Consider the following 27,555-nt stretch of genomic DNA (forward strand, 5'->3'; position numbering starts at 1 on the left):
TGTATTTGAAAATATTCCAGATCCCAACAGACCAGTGACTGTTTAAAAAAACAAGACACATTCAATTTCCACTAAAGCTTTATCTCAAAGGAATTACAGTCACAAATAAATACATAACTAAAATTATTTAAGGATGATGACAGTATCTCAAGCTTGTTTCCCCTGCTCTCCCACGTGCTCATGTAATCGAAATCAAATTAGATTTCATGACCTCCTATAGGTCTAATAAGTATGTAAGAACAGGCTCTGATAAAAGCAAGGGCCATCTCCCTTGCCATACGAGTATCTAGATATCGGAATCTATGTAGCTCCTGTGTTTAGGGAACAGGAATGCAGATAATAAGGAAAGCTTTGTTATCTAAATCTATGTAGTTCCACGATTTCAGATATAAATGAGGGTTCAGATAATGAAGGTTACCAACTGTCTCTCAAAAAATTATCTGAATCTATTCAATTTCCAAGTTCGGACAGTGAAGAACACCTGAGAAATACAATGATTTCTTCCTTTATAAAAATGAAACAAATACAGCGGTGGTCCCCAACTTAATAAAAGGGAAAAATGGGTAGGAGACAATGACTTTATTCTTCTTGTGTGAATTCTTATTAAATTCAACTCAGAATAGAGGTCTTGGCAAGAATAATCCAAATTTACGCAGTAATTTTTTGGGGGGCGGGGGCAAACAAAAAGAAAAAAAGGAAGGGCACGGGAAGATGCTGATTCCTTAGCCCTTAGAAGTAGTATCAGTTTTAAGAAATTTAGAGGGAAGTTTTGGAAGTGGAAGTATGAACTAGAAATACACATGCATAGATAGATAGATGATAGATAGATAGATAGATAGATAGATAGATAGATAGATGATACATAGATAGATAGATAGATAGATAGATAGATAGATAGATAGATGATAGATAAAGCAAAGATGTTAAAATGTGAATTAATTATTAAATCTAAGTGGTAAGTTTATGGGTGTTTACTGCACTGTGTTTTCAACTTTTCTGTGTTTCCTAAACCTTATTTTTTTAGTTCAGAAAATAATTTTACAAAAGGGCTAAGAGCCAAATAACTATAAGACAAAAATTCCCCAAACTTTTCCTAGGCTTCTGATTCTTTAGCCTGTTGTTATCTTTCCTTCTTTCTTCTCTTGCCCAGCCCCTGCCGCAGGAAAGGAAGACAGAGGGTGCTCCCATTGCATCAGCAGGGAATGGGGCTAACACTTAAATCGCAATCATCAGCTGCCAGGTGGACACTGCTGGCCTTATGTGGTCTAGATCCCCCCAGGGCCACTGGAGGTCATGGGATGGAAGCAGGAACAGGAGTGCAATGCCAAGAAGCCCTGCTCAGCTTCCCTGGGAAGCCCTGTGTCAGACCAGGACGGTAGCAGAGCTGAGTAGGCACCGAGCTCTGCACTGCCCCCCGGGGAGCTGGGAGCCCCAGCAGAGCCCACAGAACGAAGGAACTCACCCTTGGGAGGCTCGGAGGATTAACTTGGGCAGAAAATGGTAAAGGCACTGGGAAATTATTTTAAAAGACATCTCACACCCACCCTAGATCTATCCAAGCATAGCATAATGAAAGTATTTTGTATCGATTGCAATCTCACTTAAGGCTATATTTAAACTTTATCCCAGGTTAGCTGGCCAGAGTGTGTTTCTCCTTTAACTACCCCAAGCCCAAGTCAAGGTAGTTGCCAAGTCTTGCGTGTATATGTCATCTGTCAATTCTGTTTATTTCTAAGAGTTAACTTCAAAACTGAATCCCAAAGGCTACGAATCCACCCACATTTAAGTGAAGGTGGCTAATCCTTGCCCGAAACAAGGGACCGGTTCCTCTCCTGGATGTAGAGGCGGAAAGCCACAGGAAGCCACAAGGAGTGCTGTACGAAGCTGCCAGAGCTGGTAAGAACCAGCTGGCTCTGGAGGGAGAAGGAAGGGAGGGTGAGCCCCGCCCAGCTGCTGGCGCATGTGTCTGCAAGCTGTCCAGGCTGCTGACATCAACGGTAATGTTGCAGCCCTGAGCTGACTCACTGACTAGCCTTCTCGAAAAAGGAAGTGATGATAGAAAGAGTAAGTGGGCTCTCCTGGTTCAGAGCTGGAGCTCACTCACATTCAGACATACTGCTGAGCCTTGCAAGAGCTCAGCCCCATGGACACATGAGGAGATCATACTGTTGGAAATGACGTGGGCTTCCCTATAAACTTCACTCACTGAGAACCCATTAGGAAGCCTTTCCCACAAAAAAGCCTTTGAACAATTCTAACCATGAAAAGAAGCGGCACGAATCTTACGAGCTTGCCTTAAGGCGTTGTGGAAGATAGAAAGTAACTTCATAGGAAACTCGTGACCTTGAGATAAGAAGGCTCAAGCTCATCTCAGTGACTCCAAGTGTTTTGAGTTGCTCAATTTGATTAAATTAGTTTATTTAATAAAATCATTAGCTGGGTGCGTGCCATTAGAATTAGAATATACCTGGTACACAATTCCAAAAGTATGAAAGGGGCTACTGTGAAAAATACTTCTCCCTTATTAACCTCTGGCTTACAGTACTCAGCTACTCGGTCCCCTGCTGGTGGTGACTCTTAACAATTCCTCGAGTCCTCTTCCACACAGTCGATACACCAGTAAATAAGTAATACATATTCTCCACCCGACCCCAGCTCTTCTGTATTTATTACACTTTTCTACTTTTACTTTTTTTTTTTTTTAACACAATATGGAGGCCAGGGGCACCCACTGTTCTGCACTGTGCCTTTTTTTCATTTAAAAACAGTTCTTGAGGTTAGCACACAAATGGCTGACTCGCTCCTTTCGACAAGTGCAGACTGTTCCACTGTGCGGATGTTCCGCAACTTCCACAACTAGTTTTCTGCTGAAGGGCATTTATGCTGTCTCCACTCTTTTATTACAAATGATGCTACGAGCAATATTTGGACTTGTAATATTCTACACACATGGCGGAGGTAGGTGAGACTATATGTAGGACATATTCCTGGGAGTGCAAGGTCAGTAGTCAACTGCCATATTCTTTGGGAGATAATACCAGATGGTTCTCCATAAGGGTTGGGCTAATGTACACACATATCAGCAATGGGTACTGTACTTCTTTCCCTACACCCTCACAACACAAAAATGGTGTCATACTTTTCCCGCCCTACCATCTAAGAGCTTAAAATTGTGTATCTCAGTGTAAGTTTCCATTTTAATTGTTCTTGTTCCAAGCAAGGCTAAAAAACCTATACACCTTTAAGAATCTTCAGTATTTCCTTTTCTGTGAACTCTCCTGTTCACAGACTGCCCGTTTTTCTTTTGGGTCATTGGTCTTTTCATTAATTTGTAAAAGCTCTTCATTTTTTTTTTTAAGGCTATTAACCCTATGTTGCGAAAAACTTCTCCTAGTCATTATTCTGTCTTTTGATTCTGCCTATGATGTTTTCTGGCTTGTACAGTAATTGTTAAGTACTTGAATCTTTCTTGAATGACTTCAGTGTTTTCTATCATTGTCAGAAGAGACTTACCTACTGTTCTGAGAATAAAAACAAAGAAGAATTTCCCCATGTTTTTTTTTTTCTAGTTCTTTTTTGGTGACAAGTCATTTTAATGGTTGGTCATTCCAGACTGTTCCCTGACAAAGCCCAACTGTGGATAAATCAAAGTTTCTCTTTAAAAAAAAAAAAAAAAATTAATGGGAAAATCAAGAGTGACAGTTGATGCTCCCCAAAAATAGGAGGAATAGGTTTAAAATGTTGAAATCAACTGCTGTATCATAAAACCTACTGTTGACCATGATGCAATTTGTCATTAGCAAGTGTGACTGCTATTGGCACAGGAGTTATAACAGACCAAGAGACAGTCTCGTAAACATAGGATGGAGAAGCTAGGCCCAAACTGGAAGCTATGAAGCTTTATCCAGATATGAGTTTGGGCTTCAAAAATAAACAAACATATGATATCCAACACAGGTAGTCAATGGAGACAATAAGCTTGTTTTCGCGATATTGATTCTGATTCCCTCTCGGTGGCTTCTCTGAGAAAGCAAGTAAGGGTGTGGATTAAGGGGTGGAAAGTTGTCATCAACTAATACATTCTTCTACCTTTTCTGAACACGGAGACACTGCGTCGCGGGAAAAAAATAAAAGCCCACTTCAGAGCCACAGAACCTCCTCGAAATTGTGGCTCGCATAGCTAGCCCTCTTATAAAACTGTCAGTGCATCTTCAGAGAGGATTCCCTGTCTTTGTGCTTTGTTTTGTGTGTATTTTGTATGCACGTGTGTTCATCTCGCATCTCCAGTGTCCGGCACAGGGCTCGAAACATAATTAGTGTTTACTAAATAGCTTGCTTAGGTTAATCCAGCTTATCCTTAAAGGCAATATTAAAAAGAAAAAAGAAAAAAAAGCCCGTGTGAATACATGTTAGGATAGAGTGTGTGTCAATCTCAAGACCCCAAGAATCTGGTTCTAGATTTCTCCTTATAAACTGTACACTCAAGCTCAACTATCATATTTGATTAATCCTATGATGTAAATTTTTTCACATTTTAACATCTCTCAAATAGGGATGTATCTTATAACTATAGATGGCAATGTTTTAATAGCTTCCTCAGTCATGTGTATAATGGTGCTTCATACACTGAACATGGCCTTCAACAAAATACAGAAATATGTCTGAAATCTAATACCGACCTATACCTCTCAGGACCGTGAAAGCTTGCTAGGTCATCACAGATGTCAAGCACCCAGACAGTGTTTGGGACACAGAAGATACTCAGCAAATGTTGGTCCCCTTTCTCCTTAACGTGCAGAGTGATATCATTTGCTCTTGAGTCAAAAAAGGAAAATGCAGAATTCAAATTTCAACATAGAAGATAGCAGCAAACATGTATTGAGCCCCTACTCAATGTCAAGTGCAGGACTGGGCACTTACACTCATGATCTGCAGTATCTATGCTCTGTCTCTAATCCTCCCCAGATCCTTAGAGCCAGCTATGAATTTAAGAAGTCAAAAGTCAAATTGTTGGATCCACCAGTCTCTTCTATTAGTTCTTAGAGATTCAAAGTTCGAACTCCAGCCCTTCCGTGAAGTGAGACACTACACCTTTATTCCTGTACTTTCCATATTGCACAACACTGAGAGCTTTCTGAAAAGCTTGCAACTGAGCAAAAACACAGCAAGGTTCTCAGTAAAACAAATGTTCTTCGCAGAGCCAACGGCTTGAGAAGCCCTTGGTGTGATCGAGTAGGTAGGGCTCCGTAGGCAGAAACCAGATGGAAAGTCTCAGAGATGAGGACCAAAACCCAGTCTCGAAAGAAACTACAGTCTGGTTTTTTTTCTTTAAAAATGACTTTCAGGGGCGCCTGGGTAGCGCAGTCGTTAAGCGTCTGCCTTCGGCTCAGGGCGTGATCCCCGCGTTCCGGGATCGAGTCCCACATCAGGCTCCTCCACTGGGAGCCTGCTTCCTCCTCCCCCACTCCCCCTGCTGTGTTCCCTCTCTCACTGGCTGTCTCTCTGTCACATAAATAAATAAAATCTTTAAAAAAAAAATGACTTTCAAATGGATAAATAGATGTCTGCTATTGTTTTCCATGTATTTTTTGGTGGGTCAGTACCCCCGCCTTCCGCTCCAACCTTATAATTTCCTGTGTGCCCTTCTGTTCTAACATCTGCTGATCACAACTGAATTGTCATTATTTGCACAAGAGTCTCCATCTCGGTGACTGAGCTACTCAAAGGCCGGGAGACCACCTTCCTTCTTGACATAGTACAGACACACAGCTGGTGCTCCACAGAAGGTTGTTGACTAACTGAACAAAACCTTGGACTTTGACAATAAGTAGAATGGCCTGAAATGACACTGAGCACCTGAAGGCTTATTCACAGATCTCGCCTTTTTGTACACGATGACCAACTTCCACGCAAGCACCACTGAACGGACCTGGGCCTATGGTGTGGCAGCAATCCCTTTATAAAGTCCCCTTCTCACCATACCAGGGGTTCCCCAGAGCCCACAGTCACACCCTGCAAAGGAACTTGCCCTTAAATGACCCTCGGCGCTGTGGTCACAGGGCAGAGGGCAGGCGCAAGATACAGGCAAGTTCAGCTAACACCGTAGGGCCTAGGGATAATAATCCCCATTTTCTCCGAGATGACCAACGGGCAAATTAAAGACAAAGACAAATTTGAATAGCCAAAAAGCCAGCAGTTAAACGTACAGCTGGTATTTGCCTCAACTCGCCCTCACTGTATTGCATTTCTGAAAATAGTTGGTCTCAGTCAGACCGTAGATAAGGACAGCTGCATCCTGCAGCTGGTCAACAAAAAAAAATCAGCGACTGTAGTTCCCTCCGCAGCAGAAGTAGTGGTACTGTCCTGGCCAAAACAGAATGCCCAGTGCTCTCGGCGCCGTTGAGATTCTCGCAGTTGATTATACAGAGCAAAGCCGTCCAGCCGCCAAACACTGTCTACTATAGTTGGGGGCGGGGGGGGGGGGGGGAGGACTCTGTCTCTGGGACATAGGTCTCCTGCATGATTTCTGGAAGGGATCAAGAATCTCTAACAAAGGATCGTTCTGCTACACAGCAGCCCACAACAGCAACGGTGGCTTCAGGTCCACTAGTTAAATTATGGTGTCGTTTTACTCAATCTTTTTTTTTTTTTAAAGATTTATTTGACAGAGAGAGACAGCCAGCGAGAGAGGGAACACAGCAGGGGAGTGGGAGAGGAAGAAGCAGGCTCCCAGTGGAGGAGCCTGATGCGGGGCTCGATCCCAGAACGCCGGGATCACGCCCTGAGCCGAAGGCAGACGCTTAACGACCGAGCCACCCAGGCGCCCCTGTTTTACTCTATCTAATCTACTGGAAGGAGGGAAGGAGCAATAAGATACCCAACTCCCCTGCCTGATGAGCCCCAATTCTTTTTTATTTTTTTATTTTAAATATTTTATTTATTTATTTACTTATTTATTTATGGATGTGGGGGAGGAACAGAGGGAGAGAGAGAGAATCTCAAGCAACCTCTGCACTGATCGTGGAGAGCCCGACGTGGGGCTCGATCTCACAACCCTGAGATCATGACTTGAGTCAAAACCAAGAGCTGGATGCTTAACCAACTGAGCCAACCGGGCGCCCCCCCCCCCCCCAGGGACCAATTCTTTCCGTTTGTGAATCTCTGGTCAAAGCAGACAGCTGAAGTAACACTTTATAGTATTTTAAATTACTGTGGTTGTTTTTAAGATGATCATTTTTTAACGTACTTAAAATTCCTTTTCCATCTTTTATCCAAATGAGACAATAAAGGAATACTGAAATTCAAAACACAAATCCTGCCGAACCTAGCCAGTAAGCATCGCTTTCCTACCTCCCTTTCTTATATCGCGCAGTTTAACAAACCAGTACCTCATTTAATTCTGATAACCACTTGATTTCCCATGTTAAATAGAAAAATCTGAGTCCAAGAAATCATTTTCCCAAGGTTTTCCAAAGAGAAAAAACACAAGCCCACCCCCTCCAAGCAGGAGAAAAAAAGAAAAGAAAAAGATTACACTGGTGAAGCCTATTTGACTATAACAAGTCCAGGAAAGAAAAGAAAAGAGAGGAGAGGAGAGAAGGTGGGGGGAAGGGGAGGAGAGGAGGGGAGAGGAGGGGAGGGGAGGGGAGGGGAGGGGAGGAGAGGAGAGGAGAGGAGAGGAGAGGAGAGGAGAGGAGAGGAGAGGAGAGGAGAGAGTCAAACTAGAAACTCAGTTGCTCAATTTTGTTTCCCTTTTTCTGACAGCCAGTGAGAAAGCAGACCGTTATCTTCCCACATACCATCACCTTTGTTTCTCCACTAGAGGAAACACCCCCAGCCTAGGAACATTTGCTCAGGCAGTAAGGAATAAATATTTACCATGAGCTGGAATTTCCAGTTCTTGGGCACTGAACCCGGATGGCAAGCCTGACACTCAACTGTCCAGCTTAAGCTGTGCTGGAACTGGAAGTACCTCCCCACCCAACAGACAGTAACGAACCCCCGGAGTTCAGGACTTAAAGGATCCATTATGTGTATGAGAGTTGGAGCTACTTAGGAACATTCTTCCATCTCTCTTGCCTCTAGAGCTGGGAAATAATTGCAACTCTGAATAGTAAACATTCACCAAACACTTACTGTGGGACACAGGCAACTAATTCTCACAACAGCTCACAGGACAGGCACTAATGATGCCCCCATTTCCTCAGGGACAAACTGAGGCAGAGAGGCCAGGTAACTTACCAGAATGTTCCCAAAGTGATAAGCTGCCAGGGCAGGAATTTAACCTGGCACGCATCTTCACACTCATGTTCCCACTTAGAGCCATAATGGCCAATTAGCTGTACATCGAGCACCTTCCCTCCTTCCACCCTTTTGGATTTAGTCCCTTAAACTATGTAAGTATATATGCTTCTTCCATTCAACCGTAAGCTTCCTTGACGGCCCAGACCCTGTCTACACTCATCTTGGAGTTGCGTGGTGTCTGGTATAATACTGTCACCTAATTTGTTATGTAACATAGATACGAACATAAAATCACATCATCCCGCTTGCTCCTTAGCAGGGGAGACTTAAATCTAGACAGGAAAGCATCGAAAGGAAATGACAGTCAAACTAAATTCTCTTTTCCAGCTATCCTTCAAAAACAAAGGGCAGGTGCGCCTGGGTGGCTCAGCTGGAAGCATCCGCCTTCAGCTCAGGTCATGATCTCAGGATCCTGGGATCGATCCCCGAGTTGGGCTCCCTGCTCAGCAGAGAGCCTGCTTCTCCCTCTCCCTCTGCCTCCCCGCCCCCCGCTCATGCTCTCTTTCTCTCTGAGTTCTGTCAAATAAATAAATAAAATCTCTTAAAAAAGGGCAAATAGCGCAAGTTATTTATTTAGTTGGCATTTTCCAGACACAGGAAAAACAGCAGTTATTGCTGGAAACCTACACTAAGTATTCTTGAGGCCAAAGAAAAATGACCTCACACAGAAGTTGAAGTGGCAGAAAGGAATGAAGAATGACAGAAAAGATCAATACGCAGGTAAATCCATGTAAATCCTGACTGTGTAAAACCATAACAATTATGCCTTTTGGGGGCTAAGAAATGTGCAGTGTTAAAATTCATGACAATAAAAAAACAAAATGCGAGAGAAGGATGAATAGAATTAAAGTCTCCTAAGGCTGTTGTGCTGTTTGGAAACAGTAAGAAGTACACGCTCGGGAAACGTCTCCCATGATTTAAGTGTGCAAGTTGTAATCTCTATGGGGACCATGAAAAGTAAAGTAAAACATTTGTAACCAGGCAAAAGAGGAGGAAAAGTGGAATAATAAAAAATACTTGATTAATTCAAAAGAAAGCAAGAAAGAAGAGAAAAAAAGAGAGAGAGACAGGACAAATACAAAATGAATAATCAGATGCTAGATTTAAACCCAAATATATGAGTAATTACATGAGAAATGTAACCACACTGAAATTCTCTAATTCACTGACAAACAGTGTCGGACTAGATTTTTTCGAAACCTTAAGTATATGCTACTTACAAAAGACTTCCTTTAAATAAAGCCTCAGGGGGGAAAAATATCAAAGTAAAAGAATGGAAAAAAAAAAAAGAGATAGCATACCATTTGGAATGCTGTATTAGGGTTTTTAAATAGCTTTGGCAAAGTCCCAGTAACTTCCAACCATTGTCCCCCCGCTTTGCCACTTAAACCAAATGCTGGTGCCCTGGACGGGAAGAACGCATAGGATTCTGGAAGGCTTCAGACGCTGAACTGAAAACCACAACTTGTACCTCTGATAAAGAAAGAGTCAGGGAAGTGCATGGATAAATAAACTGGTACAATCAGACAATGGAATATTATTCAGAGCTAAGAACTGAGCCGTCAGGTCATGTAAAGACATGATGGAGCCTTAACAGCATGTGAGTTCAGTGAAAGAAGCCAATCCGAAAAGGGCTACAGACTGCATGATTCCCACTATATGACATTCTGGAAAAGGCAAAACCATGGAGACAGTAAAAAGATTAGTGGTTGTCAGGGGTGGGGTAGGAGGGAGAGAGAAACAGGCACAGCACAGAGGACTTTCAGGGCAGTCTCAATATTCCGTATGCTAGCATCATGATGGATATATGCCATTATACATTTGCCCACGCCTACAGAATACACAACCTCGTGAGCTCTAACGTATGGACTTAGGGTGATTATTATATGTCAGTGTAGGTTTCCCCTTGGTAAAAAAAATGTACCATTCTGATAAGCGTGTTGACAGTGGGAGAGCCTATGCATAAGTTGGGGCAGAAGGTATATGGGAAATCTCTGTACTTCCCTCTCAATTTTGTTTTAAACCTAAAACTGCTCCTAAAACCTTCAGTTTCCTTAAAAAAGGACTCAACGGTGCACCAAAAAGTGAATATTACTATATAATATTTTTAGTACATAAAGAAGTGTATTTCTTTAAAAAAAAAAAAAAGAAAAGAAAAAGGCAGACTCTAGATGTGTTTAATTAAAAAATGGCTAATAGACCACCATGGTTAATAACGGAGCAGCTGTTCCTGACAGAGGTGACTAAAAGGCACACCAGGCTAATCCTTTGAGTGGAACAGAGTGTGGGTGCTCTCAGGTTCGTGAATAGGAAAAAAAACATTAGCCATTTTCAAACATACACACACACAGTCATTTTTACACATTAAGGTTCCATTAACTCCTAGGGCCAAGTCTCAAGTCGCCAGCACTACCACAGTACAGAAAGACTACAAATCCATCATGAAGTGGGAAGAGTAAGTCTCAATTATGCCCCCCGCACTCTGTGTCTTGTTTGACTCAACTAATCTCAGAGACAACCTGCAGACAATTCCATACTGTGTGATTAGTAAGAGCTGGCAGGCAGAAATCCAGGCTCATTGGCTATTAAAATCAGAGTCGAGAGCTGGGTCCACAATGTCGCTAGACAATGATGGGCATTATTAAAACCTGGAGCGAGAAGCTTAATATCGGCTTCTTAGCCTCCGTCGTCACGCAGAGGCTACGCGAGAACCTCCGAGAAAGCTACGGGATGCACTGATGCCACGCTCCCTCATAAAATAAGTACTTCATTTATTCCTGGAATAAATTCATCATGCTCATCTTTCCACTTTATCAAACATTCCATTTAACCAAATCCTAACATTGCATCAACCACATTTTACCTCTCTTGTAAGTATCATCAAAAGTAGATATTAGAATCTTGTTGGCTATAGATGAGATAAGAGGAAAGAATTAAAGGGTCCAAGAGTTTGGCACTGGGGACTAGGCACTTTGTTGTTTTCTTATTCACTGACTCCGTGATTTTTGTTATGAGTCACTCTCCTTGATACGCAGTCTCCTCCACAGAGACTTTGGGCCCACCTTTCCCAGCACCTATGACAGCGCCTGGAATAAAGCAGGTGCTCAATAGATATGTATGGACCTCAACAGAATCATCAGAGAAACAAACAAAAGTCATTTGTTACAGTCAATACCCTACCACCATCCGCACTCCCCCCCAAAAGAGAAGTACCGCAAAGACCAGGACCAAATTCTAAATGCTGAGTGTACAACTGAAAACGAGACAGACTTGCAGAAGCCAAAAGCAAAGTAAATTTAGGAATTTTTTTGACAAATCTGATCCAACATCCCAAACCTCAGTCAACCCTGACAAGGAAGGATGGACTGTCACACAAACCACGATCTGCTCCCGAAACCGAAATGCGGGGGGCCTCCCTCTCTCCATGTAGCACAAGCAGAGCCCCACCTATCCTTTCCCTGGTGCCCCTTCAGCTTAGTCATCTGAAGAAATACTTTAAATCACAAAAGTAACATGTTTTCATTACAGAAAATAAAAAAAAAAGAAAAATTACTTCTAATCGTGCCACCTGGATTTAGTAATAACAGCATTAACATTTATGCTTTTCCAATTCCCCATGTTTACGTTTTCCCACGGTTTTACTTCTAATGAGAAGCCTCCTTTTCCCTTAAAAATTCATCATGCTCATCTTTCCACTTTATCAAACATTCCATTTAACCAAATCCTAACATCAGCCACATTTTATCTCTCTTGTAAGTATCATCAAAAAGCCCTAACGGCTTATTCTCCAGTATCTGGATCCTTCTTCAGGTCTGCTTATCCTATCAGCTTGTTCCTTAAAGTCGACATTCCAAGGAAGCCCGTTCATGTTTGAGCCACACTTCTGGTATCTTTCTCAGGAAGTCACAAGACACTAGCGTGTGCCTTTGAATGTTTACCACTCCATCTATTCATAAATATTTTTTTTGGAAATTCCACATGTCGAAGAAGTTGAAAATACACCAGGAGTTTAAAGACCACTTTTGGCATCGATTAGCACCTATAAATTTTAACCAGACACTTAAAAAAAAGATCCACCTGATGGACGTTTACTTCCGTAGAGAAGAAAGACTACACTGTTAGTATAAAAAAAATAAAGGCACTTGGACCTCTTCCATGTATAAAATCGAGTCCCTTGATGTACAAAATTTGGTACAGAATGGTCATGAATTAGAGTTGATGGGGAAAAGTCTCTCTCCAGCTCTTTAGGTAATGCGTTTAGAGCACTGGAGAATAACAGCGACAGAATGGTCTTTTAAATTAAGTGGGTTTTATCAGGTCTCGGTGGCAACATTTCCTTTACTTTGGAAATATATTCGGAAACTTTACTCGAAGTCTGTGAGACATATAAGTCAATATCCAAACGTGTACTTAATTCATGGCCTTTCAGGGACACGTACTATGATTAAGGAAAGAAACGAAGTAAAATCAGTTATGTTATGACCATAACTACCATTTGTAAAACACCTTCAATGCATCAGGCATCCCATGTACTTCATTTCTAATCTTAATTAGCCCATTAAGGCTGGCTTACACATGAGAAAACAGAAGCAGAGAAAGCTGAAGGAACTTGCCCATGGTCAACCACCTAATAAGTGTCAGAGCCAGGATTCAAATCCAGTGCTGCCTGGCTCCCAGGGCAAAGCCCAGTAACCAGCGACTATCAGTAAATCACACTCCTGGGTCCCCTCAGTTCCCATCTGATATACAGATTGAACAAGCCCAGGAGAAAGAATCGCTCAGTCCTGTTACCCACTGCTGTCAGCACCAACTGCATCCCCAGAAGGTAAGACCGAGCCTCCCTAAACTACATCACAAAAAATATCCTGGGGATTAGTGGGTGGGAGGGGAGAGAAGAGGAAAAAAAAAAAAAGTCTTCCTTCTTGGATTTGTTCCAAGTGTGTTATGCAAAACGAGACTGTAAATGGGATAACAAGCAGCAGATCTGGCTGTACAGTCTGATGCTAGAACATCCCCCAAACACGATTCTCAGCTTTGCACATTAGCATCATTAGGGAACTTCTTAAAAACTGATTTGTGGTCCTCCCCTTAGAGATTCTGATCTAACTGGTCTACAGTGGGGTCCAAATATCAGAATTCTTTTAAAGTTTCTAGATAGGGGCACCTGGGTGACTCAGTCAGTTAAGTGTCTGCCTTCTGCTGGGGTCATGATCCCAGGGAACTGGGGTGGAGCCCCACACTGGGAGAGTCTGCTTCTCCCTCTCTCCCTCCCCCACCCCACCCCCCGCTTGTGAGCACGCTCACTCTCTCTCTCTCTCAAATAAGTAAGATCTTTTTTAAAAAAAAATAAATAAGTAAGATCTTTTTTAAAAAACACAGGTTAAAAAAAAATAAGGGGCGCCTGGGTGGCACAGTGGTTAAGCATCTGCCTTCGGCTCAGGGTGTGATCCCGGCGTTCTGGGATCGAGCCCCACATCAGGCTCCTCCGCCATGAGCCTGCTTCTTCCTCTCCCACTCCCCCTGCTTGTGTTCCCTCTCTCGCTGGCTGTCTCTATCTCTGTCAAATAAATAAATAAAATCTTTAAAAATAAATAAATAAATAAAATAAAGTTTCTAGACGATTGTCATGGACAGCCACAGAGACCCACTGCCCTAGAAGTGCGTGTGTGAACCAAAACACCTAATATCAGTATTTTTCCTTATTATACATCCCTGGTAAAATCTGAGCACAGGACCGAAAGGTTTGTTGGAAAGACCAGCAACCCAGGTACATTACCTGGGCCGTATCTTCCATCAGTCCCCGAATCTTCTCCACGACATCGTTGCGCCGGTGCTGGCGCAGGGCGCTGATTAACTGGGCGAGGCTGGCCTCGGGCCCCCGGATGGTCCAGTGCTGCAGAGCGGCGTAGGCTCGCTCATGGTCCGCCGTGTACCCGTTGGAGAAAGCAGCCACTTCTCTCTCACTGGCATTGCACAGAAACTGATAGATGTCCTTCCACTGGCTTCCCACTTGGGCTGCAACGAGTTTCAGGATGTCAATCCCTAAACCAGAGAAAAAATAAAATTAAAGACAAATACAGGCATGGGAGGGAAGGTCTTTATATATGGCTACTCTCTTCTCATGAACTAAAAAAAAAAGCAGCACACACTCCCATTGTTACACGTCAAAGGAATGGACTGCCTTCTCTGAGCACTCAGCATCCGCAGCCCCTCCTGGGGACTAATTAGGTTCCCTCCTGCAAATTTCACTTCCTGAATGTAGAACCACAAGAAGGAGCGAATCCTAGAAGGACAATAAATAGCCCCCGAAACAGCTGTTTTGAAAGCCAAACCCAAACAAAATCATCAGTGATTCCTTTGCTACTCCTAAAAACGAGTATAACCCCATAGGGGCCCCCAGACCAAAAAAGTGGTGATTTCATGAAATTAAGAAAAACGTAAGCCAAGGATTAAAACTGCTGTGGAGCTGATCCAGCACTGCCTGGGTGAAGGGTCTGCAGATTCTGGCAATAGTGTCCTTTAGGTCAACCAACAGTGTGCCCAGCCATTCCAGCCCCAGGGAGGCACTCCTGATGGACTTCTGGCTTCTGGCACTCTCATCCTATGCTCAACAAGCAATTTTCTGATATATTATTCAGTCCTGTAAGTTGACCTGTACAGTTATAATGGAGACAACAACCGAAATGACAGTATAATAACCATCACTATAGTCTCCCTGGTTTTATGTTAAGGCATTGGCTCTTGGAACATCTTTATAAACCATTAACATTCCAAGTGCACAGATAAGACAGGAACACCTAGAAAACTTGTGATTTGCCCAATATCACAAAGGTAGCTAGCTGGGTGGGAACTGAACCCAACTCACTGGACAGTGCATTCTACTGTCATTCTGGCTTCTCAGTCACTTGTAAACTGGATTGGTGTGGGTCTGCAGTATGCCGATCCGATGAGTGCAGGGTGAAATGCCAAGTCAAATCTCGAAGCTGCAAGCTCAAAATGAGCTCTTGGCACTGACCCTCTGTGAGGGGCAGCTTTCCCTGAGCAGCACGCTCTGGTGTCTTCCTCTTCAAAGCACCTTCTCTCTGCATTTGCACACTGGTTTTGCCCAAACTGATACATGGGGTCATAGAGAACCTCAGAGTATGGGATCTGACAGCTTACCACACAGGGGGTGAGTCTTCTCAGCCAATACCATGATACCCACATGCCCAGATATCAGAGTTATAATAGTTAACAACGTCTTTAAAACACTAACAACGAAAACAAACAAAAAAAAGGAGTCAAGTTTCCAAGTGAAGTAGGAAAAAAAAAGAAATAAAAAAGAGAATAAAAGAGGAAAAAAAAAGAGAATAAAGAGAAGCTTCTTATTACAGAGAATTGAATTTTTCAATTAACTAGAGGTTAACCAGGGGAAAACAATCTTTTTTTGCTCCCATCAGTTGTTGGGGAAAATATCTATCAAGTTAGCTCTCGATTTTTGCCTAAGAAAAGAGCAATACTAATTCCAGAAGTTCCTTTGAAAATGGAGGATTTGGTGTTTCCCTCCACCTAAATCCTTACTCTGCCCGGCCAACCGGGAGAGGCAGAGGGTCTGCAAGAGCGCGTGCGCATCCTGAATCAACCACCCACAAATGGCATTTGAAAAATAAGTTCTTAGGAGAAGGTTGCTTTCCTGTCACTCTAAGAGTAGAATGCCACAGAATGAGGCATTACTGCACTTTTCACATGATTTTCCCTGGCAGTGTGAAACACACTTGAACCAGTTGCTTTTCAATTTTCAGGGCAATGTGTAGCCAGATACAGAGCTTGTGATTTCAAGTAACAGACGCCTTAAAAAAAAAAAAAAAAAAAAAATCCATGTCCTATTTAAAACCCTGCAGGTAACGTTAAGGAGCAAATCAGCTCTTTGTGATTGACGTGGTAGGTTCTTCCAAATACCAAAAGGCATGTTAGTCCCTGAATCTTAATTTAGGTTAATTTGACGAAGGCTCACAGTGTCTTACATGAAAACATGACTGCATTTTCTTGTACATGGGACCTTTGCTTAAATCTTCATAATGCCGATGACAGTGTGGCTTTGGGCAAACCACTAACTGTCATGTCCATTTCCTCATTTGTACAATGGACATACTCACTATGGTCCCTGGGGATGAGCTGATTAACATTTTCTATAGAGTTGATTTATTTTTGGAAGTACCCCATCATTATGAATGTTCCATATACTGAACACTAAAACTTAAGACTAAATGCATTTCTGATGCAAATACATAGCTTTATAGAGTAATTACAGAGTTTAAAAGGCTCAAACATAACAACAGTTCCCTCTTCCAAAACCCAGTATTTATACTTTCTTTTCAGCCACAAAATAAAGAAAAAAGAGGAAAAAAGAAAAACACAAAGAATGGATACAATGAGATTTTTCCTTCAACCAACATTGACTGGAAGCTAAATTTAAGGCCCACAAATCAGGTCTCATCTTATTTTTTTTACTCTGAAAACATGGAGTCAATGCGCGGGAGCTGCCCCCGGGGTCAGCAATGTTCTTCTCCTCCCCCTCTCCCATGGCACAGTTGATAAATCTAAAGATGCCAGAGAGAACCAGGCTTCCAACATGGCTCGGGGTCACAACACTGTAGCAGGGGAGGGGCCCCTAAGCGTGCTGCACCTTGTCCCCACCCCACCAAAAGGGAAAGAAAAGCTTGCAGGGTATTTCAAGAATATTTGTTGAGCAGTCACTGCGGGTTACTGGGTTTGCTGGACTGATAACCCTTACAAAATCTTAATGCAGAAAGAATTTATCCCCGAGAAAATCAAGTAATGCCAATGAAACATAAAATGTGATGGGCTCTGAAAGCGTTCTTTGTTCAGAAAAAAGGTTTAGGCAAAACTAAAGAATACAACTACAGAGAAACGCGGCTCAGTTAATTAAACCAAATTAAGATAGTCACCTGGGGGCTGGGGGCAGGAGCTGGAGGTTACTGGGTAAAGAAACAGAAGAGACTTCAAAGGGAGTCACAAGGTTCTATTTGCTAAACTGGGTGCTGGGGAAATGGGTCTTCCTCTTAGCTTATTACTTTATTATTGGTTCGCGGTCAGCTAGCTAGTTAATGGTGCCCCTGCTGCGGTTCATAGGGATGTGGTGCAGTACAGCAGCTTTATTATACGCTGGAATTATGAATGCACTCGGGCTTGGGTATGGTGTGTATGCTTCTTCCTGGCCTGTCATTACTGACCAAGCAGATGCTGGGGAAGTTTTCTCTGGGGCTGAAAAGTTTATTTCTTTTCTTTAAAATTATGGTATGTAGGGGCGCCTGGGTAGCGCAGTCGTTAAGCGTCTGCCTTCGGCTCAGGGCGTGATCCCGGCGTTACGGGATCGAGCCCCGCATCGGGTTCCCTGCTCCGCTGGGAGCTTGCTTCTTCCTGCTCTGTCTGTAGCTCTGCTCTCTCAAACAAATAGATAAAAAATCTTTTTAAAAAATGAAGTATTTTGGGGTGCCTGGGTGGCACAGCAGTTAAGCATCTGCCTTCGGCTCAGGGCGTGATCCTGGCGTTATGGGATCGAGCCCCACATCAGGCTCCTCCGCTAGGAGCCTGCTTCTTCCTCTCCCACTCCCCTGCTGTGTTCCCTCTCTTGCTGGCTGTCTCTCTGTCACATAAATAAATAAAATCTTAAAAAAAAAAAAATTATGGTATGTACCCTAAGGGGGGAAAAAAGAGAGAGGTCAACAAACTTTTTCCGTAAAGGGCAACAATAAACATATTAGGTTTTGAGTAGGGAGGTCTCTTGCAATTCCTGGGCTCCAGCAACATGAAATGGCCCATAGCTGTAATTCACCAACCCCTGAAACTGGTGCAATTTTAAAGGACCGTAGCTAAATTATCCAACGGAACAAAGATTTAGAAAAGCATTTTGTGAAAAGAAACACCCCTCCACACACACACAAGACAATGCAAGTTCCCACCCCCAATTATGAATGTGACACGAGGCGGAGCGAAATGGAGACCAACTCTCTGGCTGACAGAGTGCCCCAGTCCCCTGTCCCATCCGAGTTCCAAGTTTTCATTGAGACTGGAGACAGATGTGTTGAATCGATCTGACTCATGTAGCTGAAAGTGATGCCAAGTCTCTTTTTCCTTAGGTTGAAAAACAACATATCCCTCAACCCACCCAAGTGCTGACAGGAGTGTGGAGCTTAACTTTGCTTTTCCTGTGATGTCAGGTCCTAGAGCTCCGAGAATGAAGCTTTTACAAGAAATCATCACAGGAGTCAAGCAAGCCCTTATCCACCAGACGCTGTTCTCGCCAGGAGCTGGTTGCGAGAGAAGGTCCCCCTGGCCCCAGGACAGAGCTTTTGAATTGCAAGGTGCAGGTAGTGGAAAGATCATGAACTTGGCCATCATGAGATATGGTTTCAAATGCCATGGCTTGTTAGTTGTGTGATCTTAGAAAATGACCACCTCTACAATTTCAGTGTCCACATCAATAAAATGACCCCACCACCTCTCATCCCATAGGGTAGGGAAGGTGATTTATGGGATCAGGTAGTAAAACCGGCAAGCCAAGAGCCTGAGCGCACATGGGTTTCGCTTCCTCCGTCCCCTCCACCTCTGCACGGGTAAGTCATCACGGCAATGGACCGAAAAGGTGGCAGGAGTTTTGCAGAGACATACGTTTTGGCACCAAGACTGTAGGTACTGAACGATGAAGGCAAGCGCCACAATCCTGGCTTCCTGTGCTGTTTGGAACCTCACCAGTACACGTCAGAAGGGGCACCACTACACAGAAGGGCCCCATCCACAGAAAGGCAAATGCCAAAGAAAAACACAGGCAGGACGTCCCATCAGTACCCGCTGCTGCCACTGCCCAGATCCGCCAGCAGGGAACTCAAGAACAGAGGCATGAGGTCATCAACCAGGCTATAGTGGAAGAAATGGCATTTTCTAGTGCATTCTAAAACCCTGAATTAGATATCATCTGGGTGACAACATTAATTTGAGGCCCATTTTTTTTAAGCTCCATGTCAGCACCAGTATGCAAAAAAAAAAAAAAAAAAAAAAAGAGTTTTACCTCTTTTCATAAAAACCTGAATTGACCTTTATAATCAGAGAAGGTATTAAGGCTCTTTCTTTTTAGAGATAAATATCTGAAATGAGGGTCATCCTTTTTTTTTTTTTTTTTAAGATTTTATTTATTTATTTGACAGAGAGACAGCCAGTTAGAGAGGGAGCACAGCAGGGGGAGTGGGAGAGGAAGAAGCAGGCTCCCGGAGGAGGAGCCTGATGTGGGGCTCGATCCCAGAACGCCGGGATCACGCCCTGAGCTGAAGGCAGACACTTAACGACTGCACCACCCAGGCACCCCTGAAATGAGGGCCATCCTTAAGAACCCATATTAAAGCCTCACTGGACGAGGGATGAAGGACAGTGATGACGGAGCCAGAGGAAACAAAGGCTGTCTATAACACACAACACAGCACCCCGGTTCACACTCTGCACCGGGCTTTGCACAGAATGGGTGCATGGGAGAGATGAGTAGGTGATAAACTTTGTGATTCTCATCATTTAAAATATTCGAGCATTCCCACGGAATCTCCATACTTGTGAAATGTAAAGTCAGTTCTCATTACTCTCTTTCTAGAGAAAGAGAAGTAGAGAGACAAATAATGAGAACATTCCCATCGAGGCAATTAATACACGACCTCCTCCCAGGACAGATGACTCCATAGTTAGCCCCGGCGGGTTTCTCTACACACAGCGGTCTCCTGTGAGGTACGCAAGAAACAGGAGACAGTGAGCTCAAGATTCTCTGCCTTCTACCATCATCCTAATTCCTGACCCCCCAGACACTGCTCTTTATTAGCATATGCTGTGACCTCAGGCTTACCAACTGCAGGTACAGGGGCAAAGATGAATACAGCACGTTCAATGTAAGCTCAGAGCAATGTATGTCAAGTTCGAAATCTGAATACAAGCATGGCTTTAGCCTTCCTAGGATTGTTCTTCCCTATACAATGGCCATGTCCTCGTTGATGCCTTTTCTGACCACCTTCTGCCCAAGTGCCATGTCAACTTTGACTACCATTATCTCCAGCACCTCCTAGAGCCTAGGAATACAATGAACATCTTGAATGAATGAATGAATGAATGAATGAATGAATGAACAAATGAATGAATGAATGAATGAGAGCCTTTTTTGTCAGCTTTCCCCTCTTGCCTTGACCCCTCTCCCCCACCTTTTATCATCTCATTAATCTCTGTAACTGCAGCCATTGAGAACCTGGGGGGCCACATGCCAACATACCCTTGTCGTGAAGCCATGCCAGATCTCATGGGGTCATCGACGGGCAGAAGCTGGGCTTTCTGGCACAGGAGCCCAGTTCTCATGGAAGCGCCTCTCCCTCTGGTGGTGCCCTCCTACCCATGAGGGTGGTCCACCACATCCACGTCCGGCACCAGAGGAAAAGTCTCCTGGGTTCTGCCCCTGCAGGGAGACGCTGTCTAGACCAAGGTCTGTCTGGCCCGATTACACAGTAAGTGTTTCTAAAAGCAACAAGCCCAAAACAAGCGCATGTGTTTTGTAGTAACCGGTATATCACAGGATGATTTAAAAATGAGCTATGAACAGGGATCACTCCCAATGCCTCACATGGGAACCTGCTTTATCAGCGCCTGGGAGCTCAGAATGCCCCAAGTTAAAAATATTCCTTCCCTAGTTGAAGCACAAATGTTAAAGGAACTGCTTAGACTTCATTTTAACCGAAAAAGTGACTTCTGAAGCAGAATGAATCACTAGCTTATTGAAGGTTCAATGGGCAATCATCGTAAGCTCAGATGAATCCCATAAGCTACGAAAAACCCACTGTGCAAAGGTCTCATAAAGCTAATGCTGGACTGTTTACCAATGACAAGTTCTATCAAAACAGCAGACAATTTTCCAGATGGGAAAAACAGATACCGCTGGTGCTATGAGGAAAACCAATAACCCTTTATTTCATTCCATGGAGGAAAACAAAAAGCACGAAGCCAAAAATGCCTCCTTCCTCCTGGTCTTAGTCTGTGTCTGAAGCTGTTCATTTATTTATCCAACAAAAATGCATGGAACAGTGACTCCACCCCTGACACTATTCAGGGCACTGGGGCCATGGGGGGACAGAGAGCAAAACCAAAGCCTTTTCTCATGAAGCCTGCATTCTACTGGGAGACACGCGAAGTCATAAAATCTTTAGTGACAGATAGTGAAGCACGCTAAAGAGAAAAACAGAGCAGGGATGGGGGATGGGAGGGCAGAAATGCCATGTTAGAACTGGGGCCTTCTCCCTCATATCTAAAAGAAGGCCTCGCTGAGGTAACATTTGAATCAAGACCTAAAGGACGGAAGACAGCAAGTCATGCAGGTATGTGAGGGAATGGACCCCCAGGCAGAGGGAACAGCAGGTCTGGAGGAAGGGAGGGCGGTGGCATGCACCAGGAGGAGCAAGGAGGCTGGTGTGGCAGAAGCCAGTGGGTAAGGGGGAGGGTGACGGGGGTCACAGGCTGAGAGACAAACGGGGAGTATGGACTGCGCTAGGTCTTGAAGCTTCTACTCTGCTTGCAACAAAAAGTCACTGGAGACTTTCAAACAGAGTCTCAATGTCTCAGTCTTGAATGGCACCATCTGACTTCCATTTGGGCAGGATCCTTCTGGCTGCTGTGTCAGGGATGCACGGAATACCAGTCAGAGGCCACAGCCGTCATCCAAGGAAGGGGACTGACTTCCTTTGGGCCAGAGGGGCCCTAGTGGAAATGATAGGAAATGGTCAACTTCTGTATATATTTTGAAGAAGAGCTGATGGGGTTTGCCACCACGATTGCTAACTATGGGGTGCGAGAGAAGGGAAGGAGGAACTCTCTAACATTCTGGCCCGAGCAACTGGAAGGCTGGAGGGGTGTCTTTCTGCAATGGGTGACTGACGTGGCGTTGTGGTTTGGGATTTGGCTTAAACATCTTAGGTGTCGAGCATCTAGACCTCTGGGTCGGTCACGCAAGGGAGAGGATGTTCACATGTTGCATCTGGGTACAAGAACCAGGCTGGATCTACGCACTTAGGAATCACCAGCAGACAAGACGGTCTTTAAAGGTCTGGGTCCCCACGGGAGGGAGAGGGTGCAGGCAGAGAAGAGGTGCAAGTCCTCTGCCCTGGGGCTGTCCACTGAACACAGGTCAAGTGAAAGAGGAGGAACCAGCCCAGGAGATGGAGAAGGAATAGCAGAGAGGTGGAAGAAGGACCAGCAGAGAACCATGTCCCAGAGGCCAAGGTAAGGAAGTGTTTCGCGGAGAAGGGAGTCAAGTGTGTTCAATGCTGCCAACAGGCCAGGCAGAGGAACCTAAACTGACAGCGCGGTTAGAATCACGTTGTCAGACTCTACGGAAAAGACGCAAGACTGTGGCTAAGATACAGCCATAGTTCACGGATTCTAAGACATCTGAATGTGTATTTGAATCGAGGCCTTTTCAGAGCTTGGTTCCGGTGGGTTTTCTTCCTTAGTGGAACAGAAAAAAAAATATGTCACCATCAGTGGTGTCTCGGATTTGATAAAATATAGTAAGTCATTATTTTTTTAACATATAAACTTGAACCCACCTATTTTTTAAAAGCCGACATACCATCGACACACTGAACGTGTCAAATTCTGTGCATACCCTACAATGTTAACAACCGGTGACTCTGAAGAATGACCCACAGAAATCCAGAAACTCCTCCTCGGCAGAATCTGCTTACATAACACCTGACCAGGTTGATTCAAGGGCACTCATTTTTAAGGATTTTTTTATTTCTATTTGTATTTTAGCCCTACGTGAGGAAAACGCTAATTTGTCTTTCAACATCCCAAATAGCTTAAATTCAAGTTAGATACACTTGATAAATTTTAGTTAGATAAATTACAAAATAAAATACGCATTTAAAAATAAATACCTTCCGGGGCGCCTGGGTGGCACAGCGGTTAAGCGTCTGCCTTCGGCTCAGGGCGTGATCCCGGCGTTATGGGATCGAGCCCCACATCAGGCTCCTCCGCTAGGAGCCTGCTTCTTCCTCTCCTACTCCCCCTGCTTGTGTTCCCTCTCTCACTGACTGTCTCTATCTCTGTCAAATAAATAAATAAAATCTTTAAAAAAAAATAAAATAAAAAATAAAAATAAAAATAAATACCTTCCCCCTAAAGCCTAGAGGAAGATGTCATCGGTGGGTGAGCCCGGGCCGGGGGGGGGGGGGGGGGGACAGCAGCCTGTGACACCCAAGGGCAAAAGCCCCTCTCTGGCCGCTTTGTGCACGAGATAATGCTTTTTAGGCTGCAGTGATGAAAAGAGGCTTTTCTCTTGCAACAGTTCTGTCTGCTGTATAATCCTCAGACATCCTCAGAGCTTAAACAGAAAGGTGCTGCCTGTTGGAAGTGGCATCCCTGGACGCAGAGGCGGAGAAGGCAGGGGGGTGAGGGGTGAGGGGGGGAAAAAAGCCTCTTCCAGCCGCTGGAAAATCACTGCCATAGGGCAGCCCTGGGAACCGGACAAAGGACACAGCAGCCTCCTCAGTGAGCCAGCCCACTCCCTTCAGCCCAGCTTCCCGGTGTTTACACTTCAAGTCTACTTCCCAGAGGAAATTTGGGCTGACAAGGAGGTGACCGTCTGGAATTTTTAGTCGAGGAGGCTTCGGGCAAAGAAGGAAGGTTTCTTCGGTTGCAGCTGTCTGCTGTCTGGGGCTGAGAAAACCACCAAGTTCAACAGATGTGACTTCCGATTAGCAGGACTCCAGCACCTCTGACTTACAGGTCACAGCCTTTCTTTTTACAAGAACCCTCGGAGCCTTGAGCCCATTGGGTATCTGGCTTTCGAATGTTCCCCTTCCAAGCAATCGAAGAAAAAAGCGAAAAGGAGGAAATCAGTGTGATTTCTACAAAGGACAACTCCTTGCTGAGGACAATATTATAGCTGTTCTACTTCAGGACAAGCTGGGCTTTGCTAAGGGAAATATTTTCTTAATGGAGCATGATTCAAAACAAAAATCAACCATAGAAACCTAGACATTTCTAGCCTCGGGTGATGCATGGGAAATCCAGACTGTAAGAATCAAGGGGCAGTATCTAGAGTCAGACTGGTGACCAAGTTTAAAACCTGGCTTTGCCACTTCCTAGCTGTGTGACCTGGAGTGAGTGACTCCCTCTGCCTCAGTTTCCCCATCCGTAAAATGGTGATGATAGTGGCCTACCTCCCAGGATTATAGAAATTAGGTTAATATTTAGAAAATACTTAGAGCAAGATATGGCGCTCAGTCAGCATAAGCCTTTGTTGAAGAAAAGTAAATAAAATGGCAGCAGAGACCTTTCTTATAAGGTTAGAAAAATATACTTCATAATCACTGTGTAACAGGTCATCTTTGCATCCCAGAGTCACTTTGTGATCTTGCCTACGTCTGTACTAAGAAACACTCCACAATGTCACTTTGGGGGTGAGGGGAGGAGTGGAGAAGTACTTATTATCAAATTCCTAACACACCTCATTTTTTCTCCTCTGAACGCTGCACGGAATAGTTTTCATCATTCAGTTGAAATGTTTTACGTCATTCCTAAGACCTGATGGAAGAGAATACTGATACTGTTCAAATACATGTGGGGCACAGCTTCCGCTTACTCAGTGTCTGTCCCCTAACCAGTCACTGCAACCTCGGGCAAAGATTCATGCCAGAAACACCATCCCAACTGGACTGCATCCCTGGAAAGAGGAGGAAGTCTGCAGAGCTGGGAATCCAAGAGAAGGCTTTCCTTCACAACCCCCACAAAGACCTATTCTCCCACACCTGACCCATCCTAAAGGAGAAACCACAATTTGCAAAGAAAGGAAACACATTTCCTAAGCCTATCGTTGGGATACATAAGGACCTAGAAACAAGAACGCTGTTCTTGAGTAAAACCTAAAGACAACACAGATGAGAAGGGATAGGTTTTGCGTGTCTGCCAGGTAACGTGGGACGACGTCGTGTACCGCTTTGCTTGAGCAGTGGCTTGTGGACAGGGGACAGGACGAAAGAAACAAAAATATATTACCAGAAACCGTCCATGCCTAAAATGCAGCTCAGTTCAAGGACTGTGTCTGAACTTTTTAAATAAGAACACAAGCAAATTATGTCCCGGTTCTGAAGCAGCACTGTTTCCCCAAAGAATAGTCTTTACACCCAGAGTAGGATATCAATCTTATACAAGTAAAGTTATGCAATCAAGTTATGCAAATAAGAGGTTTAACCACCAAGCCAGCTGGTCCGCACTTGAACTTCATCTGAGGGTTTCAAGCCTGAGATACAGAAGCAGTTTGGTTGCGGACTGTGTTTAACTTCACCGTTCAGTTTCTGCAGCACTGAAGGATAGGATTTTAGAATGGAAGATGTTAGAGATGCTTGAATCCAAGACCTTCGTCATACCAGTGAGCACCACCAGGCCCCACGAGCTCCCTCCCTTCTGCATGGCTTCCCTCACAGCCAACGCTCCCCCACTGCACCTGCCCCCTGACTGCTCCCCCTTCCCTTGGCCCCAGGCCCCCCTATCGCCTCCGCAGTGCTCCTCCCGTGCTCCTCCCACCATGGAAGCAGGCTGGGTGAGCAGAAATTCTTCATCTCACCCTCGAGAATACTGAGAACCAGAGGCCATGTGGCACACTGTCAGTTCCTTTCAAGCTGTTTTTGTACTGCTCAATCGGGCCTTGAGGCATGTTATGGCCAACGTTCTTAACATAGATGTTTTCTCTGCTGCCATTTCTCCTGGCCCCTAGGACTCATTAAGTCTCACCCTTAATGGAGTTCTACTTGTGTTGAACAACAGATACAACTGTCCCTCCACCCTGACCTCAGCTCTCCAAGAATGCTTAGTACAGCTCAGCTTCCTGACCTTCCCGTGAGGAAAGAGAGAAAGAAAAAGAAGCCGCGGGGCGCCTGGGTGGCACAGCGGTTAAGCGTCTGCCTTCGGCTCAGGGCGTGATCCCGGCGTTGTGGGATCGAGCCCCACATCAGGCTCCTCCGCTAGGAGCCTGCTTCTTCCTCTCCCACTCCCCGTGCTTGTGTTCCCTCTCTCGCTGGCTGTCTCTCTCTCTGCCAAATGAATAAATAAAATCTTTAAAAAAGAAAGAAAAAGAAGCCGCGCTGGCACCTTGATCAATATTACCTATGATCTCATTCGATCCTCAGAAACAAACCCAAGAGATGAGAGTCATGTCCACATTCCAGACAGAAAAACTAAGGACAGTTTCAGTAGCTCGGCACCGTTGCCTAGTGAGAGCTGAAAGTCAAAACCCAGGTCAGTCCGACCCGCCCGCCCTCACCACTCACTGCACCACGCTGCCTCCTGGGACTAAAGCAGTGTTACCAACTTACTCCCCTTCGTGGCATCATAGAAAAGGAGACAAATGGAAATAAAGGGGAAATCTGTTACAACGACATATTTACAGTGGTCTAGGTTTCAACTGTCTGCCCACACCCCACCCCTCCTCCTCCCAACAATGGAGACACACGAGTGAGCAGCAGTGTTGCACACCACTTACCAGCTGAGTGCCAGTCCTGGCTCACCATGGGCTTGAGGTGTGACCTTTGTCAGGTCACGTAACCCTTCTGTGCCTCTACGTTCTTAATATGTAAAATGGGCACGATCCTGACATTAGAAAGTTGTTCAAAGAATTAAGTAAGAAAGTACATGTAAATCCCACAGAATAGTGCCGGGCACACAGTAAGCATTCAATAACCATGAAGTATTATTTCTCTCTCTCCCCCCAAACCAGTGTGTCAATAATAAGGCCTTACCCTGGTTCCCTTGGAGCAATTTGCTTATAGAATAATCCTGGACAAGGACATCTTCAAGTAAAACGGAGTTCAAGTCAGAGAATGTCAAGAGCAACCAGGAAGGTGCTCAAGTGCCTGAGAGACAGGCGAAGAGGGTGTAAAGAAAGGATAAATGAAGGGGGGGATGATTTTGCCTCTTCAAGGTCAAGGTGGGAAGGTTCCCTGTAGATTCTGAGAGTTAAGCATCTCTTTCCTGTCACCTGCAGCCAAGATCTAATTCATCCCCAGCCATCAGCTCCTTTACCTCCTCCCGTCTGAAATCATCCAATTAAGACGGTCGGCAAAAGCAGCCGAGCACCCCCACCACCTCAGGCCCCCGCTGAATGACCACCTAGGGACCATCACCATTCCCATGAAGGCAATCCAGGGAGAAACATGCCAAAGGATGTCCCCTTCG

At 44.5% G+C, this 27,555-nt stretch overlaps 1 protein-coding gene across 1 annotated transcript in view; it reads right to left on the reverse strand.

The window, feature by feature from the left end:
* The window catches only part of TNFRSF21 (TNF receptor superfamily member 21), a 70,370-nt gene that overhangs the window by 8,365 nt on the left and 34,450 nt on the right, over positions 1-27,555 (reverse strand). Inside the window, exon 4 of the mRNA XM_026507292.4 lies at positions 14,081-14,346. Within this exon, the coding sequence (XP_026363077.1) occupies positions 14,081-14,346 (266 nt within the window). The remainder of the gene's footprint in view (positions 1-14,080; positions 14,347-27,555) is intronic.

The sequence above is a fragment of the Ursus arctos genome, unplaced genomic scaffold, assembly GCF_023065955.2.
Source record: "Ursus arctos isolate Adak ecotype North America unplaced genomic scaffold, UrsArc2.0 scaffold_29, whole genome shotgun sequence".
Lineage (NCBI taxonomy): Eukaryota > Metazoa > Chordata > Mammalia > Carnivora > Ursidae > Ursus > Ursus arctos.